At 32.5% G+C, this 15,874-nt stretch overlaps 1 protein-coding gene and 1 long non-coding RNA gene across 8 annotated transcripts in view; one reads left to right on the forward strand and one right to left on the reverse strand.

The window, feature by feature from the left end:
* The window catches only part of LOC111086498, an 11,101-nt gene extending 9,361 nt beyond the window's left edge, over positions 1-1,740 (reverse strand). Inside the window, exon 1 of the long non-coding RNA XR_002611214.1 lies at positions 1,483-1,740. This is a non-coding gene — a long non-coding RNA (uncharacterized LOC111086498). The remainder of the gene's footprint in view (positions 1-1,482) is intronic.
* The window catches only part of LOC106462337 (receptor-transporting protein 3-like), a 77,981-nt gene that overhangs the window by 40,120 nt on the left and 21,987 nt on the right, over positions 1-15,874 (forward strand). For 5 of the 7 annotated variants that reach the window (XM_022389572.1, XM_022389571.1, XM_013922250.2 and 2 more), the window contains one exon: positions 14,715-14,862. The exons of the other annotated variants lie outside the window; for them this stretch is intronic. In XM_022389572.1, the coding sequence (XP_022245280.1) occupies positions 14,715-14,862 (148 nt within the window). The remainder of the gene's footprint in view (positions 1-14,714; positions 14,863-15,874) is intronic. 7 annotated transcript variants of the gene reach the window in all.

A 15,874-nucleotide genomic window follows, 5' to 3' on the forward strand; every position in this document is an offset into this window, starting at 1 on the left:
AAATAGCACTCTCTCATCTTGTATCTAATCCCATTAACTCAGACCAGTAAATAGCATTCCTTATATTGTATCTAATCCCATTAACTCAGACCAGTAAATAGCACTCCCTCATCTTGTATCTAATCCTATCAACTCAGACCAGTAAATAGCACTCCCTCATCTTGTATCTAATCCCATTAATACTCTTTCTCACGACAATATACCCGAAAACGGCCACGAATTTTCATAACCTAAATAGTTAGAGTTAATTTAAAGCTGGATTAATTAGAATATTATAAACTAAGAAGTTAGTTTACTACTAATAAATGTTAACTAGTTGTCAACAATCCTCTATCCAAACTACCTATATTTAGTGTTGATGTTGTATAGTTGCAATAATAATAATAAGATAGATTACTGAAAAACGTTAATCACCACAGGGTGGATCTTGACTAGTATAATGTTGCCTGTGTTTAACATTAGGTAGATTGAACTTCGAATTTTCAGCGTTTATTGTTGTGATTTAAGTTTTAAACCTAAATATACCTAGATTCGACTGTACGTAGTATTGAATGTATGTTTTGTTGCTTTTATCAGCAGCTATAATCCGAGACAACCTTGAATATAATATATAATTATTTACAACTTAAACTTAAATTCACCTGTTTAGACGTTTAATGTAGGAAAAAAAAGTTGAGTTAGGAATATAACCGTGAAACCAGTGTATGGTTTCTTAGATAATGTTTCATTTTAAAATATATTTTAAACTTTTGTAAGTTAGAAAAATAATTAAAAATGACTCCCAACCATTAGTAATCTAGTACGCAATTTAACTTATTATAACATGCCTGTTCTGTGAAAGCAGAAACAACAAAGACACTATGATAGATTGTTCAGGCAGAGTATTCATGATGAAACTTAGTTTAATGGACGGCACTGTCTGAAGAAGAAAGGCGGAAGATATTCGAAACGTCGTCCTTTACACTTGTGTTTCAACAGCAGGCAGTTGTCGTCCATTTAATTAAATTACAACAGAGAACACCTGTATATATATATATATGACGATTACACGGAAAACAATTAAATTCGTATTAACTGCAAGTAGAGACAAATATTTTTTTCCCACATTTTTTTGTGTCGTTGCTGCAAGTCTTTTTTTTTCGACAAGATAAGAAAGTATAAGGCGTAATGCTGTGGTGCTTCAAGCATTTCATTAAAAACAAATTAAGATCTTGACTGGCAACTTTTTCTTCTTTTTTTTTTTTTAGTAAATGAGATAATATTTTACGATCCGGAAGTAAAAAAAAAACTGGTTTTTAAACAACATATTCAACTGGCTCATATCCAAACGTACTGGTTTACAACGTTGTGAGAAAAAAATTGGTAGCGAAGATAAAACAATGAACGTTTTTAATATGCTTGTGCTATCACCGTATTACGTATATCACCGTACAAAAGTACAACGTATATCAACATACAAAGTTATTATATTAAGTATATTACCTTAAAAATTCGGCGAACGTAAATGTGTTTAGGGATCTTCTTACAACACGGCTACAAAATAATTTATTGCATTGTTGAGTTTTTGAAGCCTGGAAACCGAGTTATATGAACGGTATTAAAACAAACGAATAATATGTTAAATTGTCATTTCCTTTTTAAAAACTGTTATGATCTTGAAGGACTTCGTTGTGCAAGAAAATTGAATTAGCCGAGCTGGAGCTTTAAGCCTACTTGTAGAGGACGTACCAATGATGTTAGATACAGGTCAGATTGAATAAATCCAAGTAGATGTGAACATGTTTAAGTATTAACTTGCTCACAACGGAATAAGAAATATATTTAAGTAAATAATTCATTTGATAATAATAGTGATTATTTAAACTATGTTTTTAAAAGATTGAAATACGTGAACACATAGGACACATAGAAAATATTCTTAAACTAATGTTTCTGTTATAATTAAAGGCGTAGTATTCGAGTTACACGATTTTTTTTGTGTTGATATTAATGAAAGAAGTGTAATTTGTTAATAAGTTCAATTAAAGAGTTAAAGAAATTTAATATTTGGGGAGGAGCTCTTCTTTCTTTATTAACCCCCTCTCTTTTGGTTTCTAGTTCACAAGATTAGGCTCTAATACAAAGTTAATTCGGGGTATATTGTTATAATATTAGAATATCTGGTTAATTTAAGAAAAATACCAAAACTAACTGACGATTCATTTGGTCTTGAAAAACTCTTGTTTTTTCTTTTTCTTTATTTTATCTCCCTTTATACTCTGACACATTTAATTGCGTTTGGGAAGTAAACTTTCCAAATACATTACAACGTTTACAATTTTTTCTGAAGTTACTTAAAAATGTTAAACTAAACTAGACCTTAGATGTTCTTCTTAAATCATTAGTCAATTTTTATATGCCTATCAATCTATTGAAAAATGTGAACAATCTCCACAAGTGCAAATCCTTATGAGCTGCCAAAAAATTCGCCCTAAAATAAAGTATTGTGTGGAATTAAAGAAAGTACTTGCGTACGTTACTACATGTAGTTTGCTAAATATATATAAATGATGATATTAGGAACTGCTTGCGTACGTTACTACATGTAGTTTGCTAATCATATAAATGATGATATTAGGAACTGCTTATGTACGTTATCACATGTTGTTTGCTAATTATATAAATGATACTAGGAACTGCTTGTGTACGTTATCACATGTAGTTTGCTAAATATATATAAATGATGATACTAGGAACTGCTTGTGTACGTTATTACATGTAGTTTGCTAATTATATAAATGATGATACTAGGAACTGCTTGTGTACGTTATTACATGTAGTTTGCTAATTATATAAATGATGATATTAGGAACTGCTTATGTACGTTCTACATGTAATTTGCTAATTATGTAAATGATGATACTAGGAACTGCTTGTGTACGTTATTACATGTAATTTGATAATTATAAATGATGATACTAGGAACTGCTTGTGTACGATATTACATGTAATTTGCTAATTATAAATGATGATACTAGGAACTACTTGTGTACGTTATTACATGTAATTTGCTAATCATAAATGATGATACAAGGAACTGCTTGTGTACGATATTACATGTAGTTTTCTAATTATATAAATGATGATACTAGGAACTACTTGTGTACGATATTACATGTAATTTGATAATTATAAATGATGATACTAGGAACTACTTGTGTAGGTTATTACATGTAATTTGCTAATTATAAATGATGATACTAGCTATTCAATGGAATTCGATAGAAAAAATAAAATTTGCCGAAGATACCAGCATTGACGAGATAGGTTTTGATATTTGAGATATTTTTATGTGACACAACTTTCTAAAATCGAATGTTTTGTAACGGTGTTTTGTTTGTTATTGTTCTTCCATCTAACGACTTTAGTGTGGTGATATCTAAGAAAATAAGAGTTGATTGGCAGAAAAGAACTGACCAGAGAATAGAATGTTCTTATACCTGGTTCATTTTAAGGGCGACGACCCCAGTAACGATGAAGAGTAAATAACTGTTGAACATAATGAACAATTATCCACGGTGAACGAGACCGAGTGTGCATCGTTTCGTACATCGACAGCTGCCGCGGATAATTGAACAATATTTACGTCGACCTAATAGGGAATAAGGGATTGTGTTTATGGAAGACATAACACCAAAATAGCGTTTTCAGTCTTCATTTGTAGCCCCAGATATATAAACTGAATATGATAGTTTCTAAGTGCTCAGTAGTGTTTGCTTCTTAAAGTGGTCAACCTTGTGTGTGATATGACGTAAACTGTGGTCATTATTGTGCACACACACAAAAAAAAAAGGGATGAGTGCAGAATCATTGTTCAATACGAAACAAGTAGCGTTCACAAACAACCCTCTCTTACTGAACCACATATGCTATAGAAACATTCATGGTATGCAGCGCATATTTTAGAATATATAAATGTTTTTAAGTTTGGATTCTTTCTGGATGTAAAGCACTCAATGAAAAGCCTAGTGAGCGACTTATAGTGTATAAATATTGGTTCAAACACCAATATACTCAGGAGAAAATATTTTAAATATACATGTTTTATATACATACATACTTTCCTAAGATTATGCTAAGTAACGTTATCTTGCAAAACAACACTATACATCAAATTAGGGCTAGGTAAGCAAAGAGAAAAAGCGATCATGATAAAGTTATAGTGAGATAAAGAAAATCCGATAAAAAATTGGAAAAGAAACCTGAGCTAATTTAGCTATGGCTAGAAAACTCTAGACAGTGAAACTCTAATATGATGAATCCTTAATTCTACATATCAGTTTCCATTGCTATTAATATATGCTGAGATATGAAAGTACACACCAATGAGTGGGAAGTATACGTTTGCGAAACTTTATAGAGTACGTAGGTTACAGTTTAAGTTAAGTAGCACAAAAGAAAGGTATCTTAATGGGTTTCAGTAAATAAAATTTCCAGCACTTGACTATGCCAGTTTGGACTTATTTTGACTCAGTAAACTAGGATTTAAAGGTTATTCGGGACAGGAAAGACGATCTTATTACTCTTTAGGTAATAAATGAAAAGGTTTTATTTACTTTACAAAAAGAAGTGGGTTAGCAGGTGGTGGAAATAATTGTTTGGTAAAAATATTCTTTAGAATATAATGGAAATTAGTAAATACGGTTATTCTAGCTTTTAAGAATTCAGCGCTAGTGTATTATATTAACAGTCTTGAGTGTTCGGGTAATAAGATGAGCTGTATAAAATACAGAAAGCATTAAGAGGGACACGTTAAGATTTTGTTGATTCCAATAAAAGACATCCCGAGCAATAGTAAACCATCAAGTACTAAAGGGAACGGATGCAATATTGTAATATCAAAACGGACATACTAAGATCTTATATTACAAGTTACAGATTTTGGTTAAGGAACATCATTTTTTTTTAGAACAGGTACCACGTTTCGATCACTGGTGCGATCATTCTCAAGTACACGTGTTTTAATAGTAAAGAAGGTTTCAACATTTAAATCAACAATCTAACTATGTATTTAAATTTTAGAACTCATAGTGGTTACTTATGAATCTGGATATCAATCCGCATGAATTGATAGATTATTTGTTTATGGCTGAACAGAAAAAACAAAAGGTGAATAAATGTGTTGAATACATTGGGCAGAATATTTGTATAAGACTAGGAATGTCTGGGAACTATGATCAAAGATGTTGCTAGATATTTGTTAATTGCGGGATTGTTTGATTTTATTAATGAGACTTCATTGATTTTTCTTCTGTTAATATCAGGTTCAGGTTTTAGTACTGTAACGTTCTGTTCAGAAAAACTGTGGTTGTTTTTGTTCATATGTTCACGGATTTGGTAAGGAGGTTTTTGGTATTTTTTTAACCTGATTTTCAAGTTACTCCTATTTCACCTATGAAAAAGGCTGGATAATTGTTATACTTTATTTTGTAAATGTTCCTTAGTGGGGTGGATTCGTTATATAATTATCTTAACATGTGTTTAATCTTCCTTCAAGGGTTAAAAATGGATCTAGGCATTATGTTAAGGTTATATTTATGTGCTAGTATATTTCTAATTTCTGATAGAGGTATCTAATATTTTCTATATAAGAATAGTGTAAGTGATTAGATTTCCTTTGTTTATGGAGTGTTTTTGACTTTATGTGTTTGTTAAAAGTCCCTTGTCTGTGGTATATTTTTAATTTGTTAAGAGCCCCTTGTCTGTGGTATATTTTTAATTTGTTAAGAGTCTCTTGTCAGTGGTTTGCTTTTAATTTATTAAAAGTCTCTTGCCTGTGATATTTTTTAATTTGTTAAGAGTCTCTTGTCTGTGGTATTTTTTTATTTGCTAAGAGCCCCTTGTCTGTGGTATATTTTTAATTTGTTAAGAGTCTCTTGTCTGTGGTATGTTTTTAATTTGTTAAAGTCTCTTGTCTGTGGTATTTTTAATTTGTTAAGAGTCTCTTGTCTGTGGTATTTTTTAATTTGTTAAGAGTCTCTTGTCTGTGGTATTTTTTCATTTGTTAAGAGTCTCTTGTCTGTGGTATTTTTTATTTGCTAAGAGTTCCTTGTCTGTGGTATGTTTTTAATTTGTTAAGAGTCTCTTGTCTGTCGTATTTTTTTAATTTGTTAATAGATTCTGTAACTACTTTAATAGGAAACTGGTTTACGTTAGTAAAGCATTGAGTTAATTGCGCAACGTTTTCATCAATGTTGTCTATGGTTTTAGTGTATGCTAAATTTAGGGGTCTTTTCTAAAGTGACAAGCTTCTGGTGTATTATATGATTAGAAAACAATTTTATGTAATTTCTCCTGTATAAGTTTTTTCTATGAATTTTAATAGTGACATCTTGGGGTTCGTGTGATGTTATCATTTAAAAATTTTATCGTGTGATTATTTTAATTCTTAACTATGAATTATATATCTTTACGTAAGTTGTTTATGTGTTGTCTTTATGTAAGTTATTTATGCGTTGTAGAAATTTTGTTTGTTGATCTTGACAAGTAAAGCCGCAAAAAACGTCACCTACATATCTAAGCCAAGATAGTTGTTGTTTGTTATTAAGCACAAAGCTACACAAAGGGCTATCTGTAATCTTCCCACCACGGGTATCGAAACCCGGTTTCTAGCGCTGTAAGTCTACAGACATACCGCTGTGCCAATGGGGGCAAGCCAAAATGAAGGCTTATATATGAAAGTGACTATGACATGTTGTTCTATGCGATGTAAGAAAAGAGTGGCCAAAGTACTTGATAATGGATTTTCCATGGCCAGTCCATATAAGAGAAAGAAGTAAGAATCTCTGTATTGAAAGCAATTAAGTATGGTTAGTTGTAGCAGTTCGATTGGGTGTTTCTGTCTTATGTTGATTTTCTTTTTAGGGTCTTGTAAAATAATTGTATTGCCTCATGACAAGGGATTTGGAGGAAGAGGTTTACGACATCAGAGCTACACATAATAACGTTACTATCTAAATTACGTAAGTGTTGTAAGAAGTGTGAACACGAATCTTTCATTAACAGACGAAAAATCATAGAAGCCATATTAATAAAATCAAATAACCCCACAATTAGCAAACACTAGCACTATCTCTATATGTCCTCGATCATTGTTTCTCCAGACATTCAGAATGTTGAATGTTGATTTAAGTACTAAAACGTTCTTTACCGTTACAACTTGTGTACTTGAGAATATTCACACCATTGATCGAAACGTCGTACCTGTTCTAAAAATAATCTTCATTATTGTAAAAGCTGTGATTTGTAATAAAAAAGTACTTAATCAGTAAGTAAACTCAAAACGAGACTAAGTTATTGTTTTAATAGTTTCGTTTTGAGTGTATTTACTTATTATAAGTACTATTTCATTACAACTTACAACTTTTGGAATAACGAAGAATATTTTAAAAACAAGAACGACATTTCGATCACTGGTGTGAATATTCTCAAGTAGTTACACTTCTACAAACCGGATTTCTATACTCTTGGCGAGCAGAGTAGCCCATGGTGTAGCCTTGTGGTTAACTACAAATAGATTTCACTAGTTAAATCAGCATCCACTAATCTAACAAAGTATTAATATCAAAATAGGAGACAATAATATTAGACGTTACATTTCTTGCATGTTTTAGCGAAAAGCTACACAAAAGGATTCCGCGAGGAATCGAACCCCGGATTTTAGTTTTGTAAATCTTTAAACTTAATGCTGACTCGCCGAAGGACGCTAAATATTATAAAATACAGACTAGGCCGGAACTTAATTGATTTGTTTTAAATTTCGCGAAAAGCAACACGAGGGCTATCTGCGATAGCCGTATCTAATTTAGCAGTGAACGACTAAAGGGAAGTCAGCTAGTCATCACCACCCACCGCCAACTCTTGGGCTACTCTTTTACCAACGAATAGTGGGATTGACCGTCACATTATAACGCCCCACGGCTGAAAGGGCAAGCATGTTTGGTGAGAACCCGCGACCCTCAGATTGCGAGTCGAAAGCCCTAACCACCTGGCCATGCCGTACCTATGGAATTTAATAGGAACTCGAAAGTAAATTCTAAAACTTTGTTGTTATTAAGAAACACAATCTAGAATATGAAAATATTAAGTTAAAGTTTAGCAGTTACGAAAAATAGATAACGTATGCAATAGAAGAAGAATGGTTAGGATGGAGTAGACTTGAGTAAAATAATTCAACATTTATTGACATTAGAAAGCAATGCGTAAAATATTGTAAGTGTTACAAAACAAACGAAATTGATCTTTTACATGATAACACTCTTGCGGTTGAAAGGGCGAGTATGTTTGGCGATAGAATTCGAACCCGCGATCCTCAGATTGTGAGTCGAGCACCCTAACCACTATATATAAGACAGACTAGACTATTACACCTAATAAGATAATATAACCAGTATAAAAGGAAGACTTAAATATTGGAGGTATTAAGAAAAACACAGGTTACTATGTTCTAGGTATTAAAAAAAGGCAGAATATCTGCGAAAATACTAAACACATTATATGTCTTAAAGGATATTAACTTAAATATTATACTCTCGAAAGAGATAAATCGAGTGGGCTATTGTCAAATCTAGAAGAGCATGTTTTAAATTAAATGAGAACTGTTGTTAGTAGTAGTTAGTACTTAAATAACCAGGGAGATAAAGAACGATGACGTCGTGTATGCTACTAGGATGCTATAGTTATTTTCAAAAAAGAAAACTTATTAGTAAAATATCCATTGTTCACTATTGCTCTATAACAACTTAGTTTAAGGCTTAATGTGCTGCCCCCCCCCATTGGCACAGCGGTATGTCTGCGGACTTACAACGCTAGAAACCTGGTTTCGATACCTGTGGTGGGCAGAGCACAGACAGCCCATCGTGTAGCTTTGTGCATAAATTCAAAACAAACATTAGTGCGTTGTAGCGAAAATTACTATATTTATGGAATTCATCAACTTCAAACGGAAATTATATTTGTTGATAGTTGATCTTTTTTTTATTGTAAAACATATTAAGATGAAATGCTCCTTTGGCCATCTCTTCTATTCAAAATTTGTCAATGTGAAGACATAGGAGTAGAGGTAGCATGGCATGAATAAAATCAAATCAAATAAAGCTGTAATAGTTCAGTGGTTAGTCTGGAAAAATAATGTTCATTAAAAGAAACTCCTATGGGGCAAACGTAGTAAACACGAATATCTTTAAATAGAAAAATTGTGTTTAAGACATGACACTAGAATTCGACTTCGTAGAAACAAAAAAAAATATTACAACATAAAGTTTCTGTTCTGGTTGTATTTCTGAGTCCTGAAAGAGAGTCGTTGAAATAGCTATAGCTGTAAATTATAACGTGTTTATGGGGAAGATAAGTATTAGTTTGCTGTTATTTAAGACCACTTCCTACTCACCAGTGGCTTAGCGGTCAATCTGAGAGCTTATAACCCTAAAAATCGGGTTTCGATACCCGTGGTGGGCACAGCCCAGATAGCCCATTGTGTAGCTTTGTGCTTAACAATAAATAAACAATAAAGTTGTTTTTAAGGCTTAGAGTAGTAATTCTGTCGTATTTTATTAGAAATTGACGAGCGGAGCTGGAACATTTTTTATAGTGGTTGTAATGAAAGCCACTTAACAAAACAAGAAATATTGTATATGATGGAGGTTATGTTTTCGGTTGTTATTATTATGTTAAAATAGGGTAATAAAACCAATAGGTGCTCAATAAGTTTGTAATTCAAGCCAAGGGACTCTTTTGCACCTCCAAGCACTCCCAGTTTCTGCGCCCTTGGATTGGACCATTTTAGGCTTTGTTACTACAAGTACAGTTAAGGCTAAAGTTACAGCATTAGGCTTAGCACTGGATCGATAAGTTTCATTTCTTTTGTTTTTAATACGTGATACTACTAAGTTATACGATACTAAGATTATTATATATTAGGTTAAAATAAAAAATACTGAGTGTTAGCTGAGTAAGAAGGTTAATTTATTCATCTTTAGATTTGAAAATATTATATATATATTATACAGTAGCTGTTGGAAAGTTAAATTATTCAAATTAACAAATATGTCTGTGTAATTAAAGACGTCGTGTATATCGTAGTTGTGATACTTGTAAATAAAAGTGATGTAATTAGTTAGTAGAGGATTTTAGTGCTAGACAATCTATAAAGTGTGCACTTGCTTAACTATCTTTAAATATATAGTTATTGGATGAATAAATACTAGTAAACTTCATTATGTTTAGAGATACTTCGAGGTTGAGTGGGATGGAATTTATTTGGTGCAATAAGTGTCAAAACTAGTTTACGTTTCAGAATGATGGGCTTGATTGTAACTTTCAGGAGACTCAAAAAAATACAATACATTATACTTACAGAGCTCGTTTACTTTAAGATAAGTTATAAATAGCTTTGAGTAAAATTGTGCTATTAAGGATTAGAAGCAGAAATAAAAAAAAATGCAAGATAGAAAATAGTCAGTGTTATGGAAAAGAATGTTTTTTTTTGTGTGGAAAAACGAGAAGGAGAGTGCTCAGTAGTAAAACTAAGAAGTGAAGGCTATAGTTTTCATACTTCTGAAAAATTATCCATCGATGAAAGCCAACAAAAATTGATCAAAGGGAAATCCTGACTTTCTAATCTGTTATCTTTTTCCAAGGATTTTACTTGATATCTAGACAAAGGAAGAAGTGTGGATTTAGTGTACTTGGATTTTCAAAAAGACTTTGATAAGGTGTTGCACAGAAGATTAGCTAAGAAAACCTCATCTTTAGGGATTGGGAAAACAATAGTTAATTGGATTGTAATTAAAACTAATCACATTCGACCCTTGTGGAGTGACTTAATGGTCAGAGCTTGAATTTTTGCTTTTATATTATTTACATCAATGATATTGATAGGGCATAATTAATAAATTAGTAAAGTTTTCTGATGACATACAACTCTTTGGTATTTTTATCAGTGTTGAGGATACTGAGATATTACAGAATTACTTGAATCAGTTGGTAAGTTGAACAAACACTTCACGTCTTAATTTGATTCACACGTTTAATATAAACGCTAACTCGCTCAATAGCTTAATCGAAGAAAAGGATCTTTTCATAGTGATGAATAAAACACTTAAGCCATTGAAGCAATTCTCTGGTGCTAGTAATAAAGCTATAGAATTTTAGGGTTAAACATATTGATAACAATTCGAAATAGGTAATTATCTTTCTATACAAGACACTCGTTATGCCTCACTTATAATACTTGGTGCAATTTGGTCTCCTTATCCAAAATATTATATTGTCTTGTTCAAAATGGTTCCGGGGAGGATTACTAGGATGAATGGTTCCGGTGAGGATTAGTAGGATGAATGGTTCTGGGGAGGATTACTAGGACGAATGTTTCCGGGGAGGATTACTAGGATGAATGGTTCTGGGGAGGATTACTAGATTACTAGGATGAATGGTTCCGGGGAGGATTACTAGGATGAATGGTTCGGGGAGGATTACTAGGATGAATGGTTCCGGGGAGGATTACTAGGATGAATGGTTCCGGGGAGGATTACTAGGACGAATGGTTCCGGGGAGGATTACTAGGATGAATGGTTCTGGGGAGGATTACTATGATGAATGGTTCCGGGGAGGATTACTAGGAGGAATGGTTCTGGGGAGGATTACTATGATGAATGGTTCTGGGGAGTATTACTAGGATGAATGGTTCCGGGGAGGATTACTAGGATGAATGGTTCCGGGGAGGATTACTAGGATGAATGGTTCTAGGGAGGATTACTATGATGAATGAATCTGGGGATGGAATGATTATTTCATAAGAATAGATTAAGATACTAACTTATTTTTATTTGCGTAAAGAACAATAAAAGGTGATGGTATTGAAGTTTACATAATTATACGGGAAACGTATAAGATAAAGGGCTCTGATTTCTTTGTGATATATTCTAAACACAACAGGATCAGAAAACATAAGTTTAAGTTAAGCTAGAAGCTAGGCTCTTTATAAGACAATTTTACTCGTCTAACACGGTGAATGGCTTATGAAATGAGCTACTATCCGTAGTAGTGAAGTAAGCAGTTTGTAGAAGTTTAAAAGAGGAAAAATAAAGAATGTATTCAAATTTTTACTTTTCTCAAAGATTGCTGTGCAAGGACAGTCTTAAAAGACCAACTGTTCCCGTGTTTTTTGAATTTTATGTTATAAAATAACTTTACGTGATTCATATGAAATACTCCTAATCTTGTATTTACAACGGTTTATTGATATTGAAATTTTGTGACATGTTCGTGTTCTTTGTTGTATTCATAGGACTGACTCAAGTTTCTTAGCCATGTGTACATTTCCACTATCTGTAAAACCGGTTTTTATCAGCATTATTAAAGAAAGAAGAATGGGTAGTTGTGTTTTCTTAATATTTTAAGGATGTAATTGCGTAAATAGTATACTTTGTAGCCACTTTATAGGACGGAACTTTCCCTATGTTTCTCAAAAAAGGACATACATAATCGTTCATTTTACAAAGTTACGGTTGACACAGTTAGATAAGATGATATCTAACCTACAGGCAATCATATAACAGTGAAATGTATAAATATTTCCGGTTAAAACTTCCTCGCCATAATGTAGTAGTTAGTTGTTTCTAGATCTTTGTCTAAGAAAATGTATATCAATTAATCTTAAATGTTAATGATTCATTAGAAGTAATGAGATAATCATTCATCATGTGTTCTATTAGCCTGGGAAAACAATTACGACAAACCTGGCTTAAAAGTTATATAAATTTCTAATAAAGTCATTCAAATTTGTATTCAGCTATATTTTAAAGAAAGAAAAAAGATCTATGGACAAACAGATGGATAGAGGAACTAATATTCTTATACTGATAATATGAAGAGTGACAATATATTATATTAATAAGACAAAAACAACAACAACAATAATTGAAATTGATCGTTTAACCAAGACTTTGTGATATTTTCCTAAACACAAAGGTAAAGAACTTATACCTTTGACATTCTTTCAACTCACTGTCCATTGATAGCTTTTTTGCTAGTGACTTTAGTATTTATAATAGTTTGTAGGTTTGTTACTTAACTTGTCAATTTTGTTTTTAATAACGTATTATATGATTTACAAGTGAGAGCAGAGTAACAGATTATTATGGATTTATGGAGAATATGTAATATTCAGCACACTCATGTGAGAATATATAAACTCCAGCACACCTGTATGAGAATATGTAATATCCAGCACACTCATGTGAGAATATATAAACTCCAGCACACCTGTATAAGAATATGTAATATCCAGCACACTCATGTGAGAATATATAAACTCCAGCACACTTGTATAAGAATATGTAATATCAGCACACCCATGTGAGAATATGTAATCACCAGCGGAACGATGGCCACACCCACTTTGAGTTTGCACTGTTAAAAACCACCAAATGTTGTAATGTTATTCCACTCATTCCTACATTGTTTCCTTACTTTTTGGTGCTCACATTCCTACTCCCCACTTTTGTTTTATTTTTAAAAGATTTACACTTGTCTCGTAGCTTTATTTTTGGCACTAAGTCTCGAGAGTGACTGGGCTCTAGGCCTACCTTTCTTGTAGCTTTTCTTAAAGCTATCTCTCGACATTTCATGACTTTTGCTGATATCTTTGCTATAGTTTTCCTTCCATCTAGCCAGGATGACAGCCTTTTCTTTGGCCGAATTAATGGCTAAGGCCTTTTTCGCAAAATTAGGCATTACTGTTTCTAACCTTATCTGTATTCTTGTAGTAAAGCTTTCTTCGCTGGGATAAATGCTTTTCAAGGCTATCAACATAAGATTTTCTACTTTTCTCTTGTTTTGTTTGCTCGAAAGGCATATTTTAAAAATCGCACTGTTTCAAGTACAATGTTAGATGTCAATAGGTCACATTTAGTTTGAAAACAATACAAAGGTAAATTATACAACTTATTGCTCTTAGTAATAGTCCAAAGCATTTGAGCAAAGCTGAGTCAAACTTCGGCAGTGGTAGCATTCGTGCTTACGTAGAAGACGTACGTCTTAGGCACTGACTGTGATGATAGAAGTGTTTCATCTTACAGACAGCCCTCGAGTCAAATGTATAGAACTGACAACTTCGCTTTCAAAGGTTAGATCACATAGCGTGTATACACAAGCAATCGTGCGTTCACACGTGATATGAGAGTGGGTTGTTACTTTGCAACTCACAGAGTATGCTCATAATCATAGAATATAGCTACTAGTGTATTGTGAGCTCGCTAGTAGTGTTGCAAAACGGTTATTGATATTACTTGTTATTACTAACGTTATATGTAAAACTAATAAATAAGCTTTTAGCCAAGGTAATGTAATTCAATCATGTGCATTTAGATTTTCATAAGTTAGGCAGTCAGTCATTCAGATAATCAGATTGACAAATTTGTGGTCTTGTGAAATTTTAGTTTTTACTCTACCGACTTTTTCAAGTGCTTTGATGGCTTGTTATTCTGCAGTTGATTTGTTTAGTACTCAACAGGGTGTGTAAAGTGCTTATAAAGTTTTGCTTACATGCTGTTTGCAGCGTGTTTGATATTTTAATTTGTATTGCACATATTGCACGTCTGTCCAATTCCTACTATAGGTACTACCATATTTATGATAATCTTTTGATGGTGTATCCTTGTTTTCTTTATTTCCAGTGGAATGGAACAAATGTGGCAGATGGAATTTCAGCGGCTTTTTGTTCAGTATCTTCCACATTTGTGGTTCCTTTCTCCTGTAGAAGAGAAACCTATAGGCTCGTGGGGTGCATTTGTAGACTCTGCTAAAGTGAGATTTTGTTGCGAGGTGAGGTCTGAGTTTACTAGAAATTAAATCAGTAATACCTTGAATTGTTACACAGTTCCGAAAAATTATGCTTAAAATATATTTCTGGTTGATTATTCCGTGCCTAGTAAGGTAATACAAAAAATTATATTTTCATACAATGAACGTTCCGACTGCTCTCATCAAAGAGTCTTTATAGTACACTACGGAAAAAAGTGTTTCAGAATCTTATTTGATAAAATACGTTGTACTTAACCATAAATTTGTTGATTTAACTATACAATAACAAAATAGCGAATTACAGTAAATATATATTTTTGGTGAACTAAATACAACTACAGTATAAAAATTTCTCAGATGAAAAGCTACCATGTCGCTACTAGATAATGTATGTAGATTCTGTAACTTGCATCACAAAATATTGTCTTGTTTTTTGTGGCTTTCAGACTATGATATTTTATTATCAAAGCAATACATGTAAGTTATGCTTTTCTGTTCTTAAAGATAGGTTCTGCTGTTCAGTTTTCCCGTTTATTCTGTTTCTCTTATTTTCAAACAAAATAAATATTTATGACATATTCTGATAGTTACCTGTTTTTTTTTGTTTTTTTTAAGTATACAGGCATGTAAGTCGATCAAAGCTTAGTTAGCTAGTTTTGTTTGACGACTAGAATCAAAGAGTACATGAATACAACCTACCGTTTTGGACAGACTGATTTTTGGAAGATTCATAGAGATTTACACATTAGTATAAAACTCCTTATATAGCAGTTGTTATTGTTGTACACTCTAGCTTATTATAAAACTCCATACATGCCAGTTGTTATTATTATTATATTCTCCACATTATTATGAAACTTCTACATACCAGCTGTTGTTGTTGTACACTCTAACTTATTATAAAACTCCATGCATACCAGCTGTTGTTGTTGTACACTCTAGCTTATTATAAAACTCCATGCATGCCAGTTGGTATTGTTGTACACTCTAACTTATTATAAACTACCATGCATGCCATTTGTTATTGTTGTAC

This window comes from Limulus polyphemus, unplaced genomic scaffold (assembly GCF_000517525.1).
Source record: "Limulus polyphemus unplaced genomic scaffold, Limulus_polyphemus-2.1.2 Scaffold1145, whole genome shotgun sequence".
Lineage (NCBI taxonomy): Eukaryota > Metazoa > Arthropoda > Merostomata > Xiphosura > Limulidae > Limulus > Limulus polyphemus.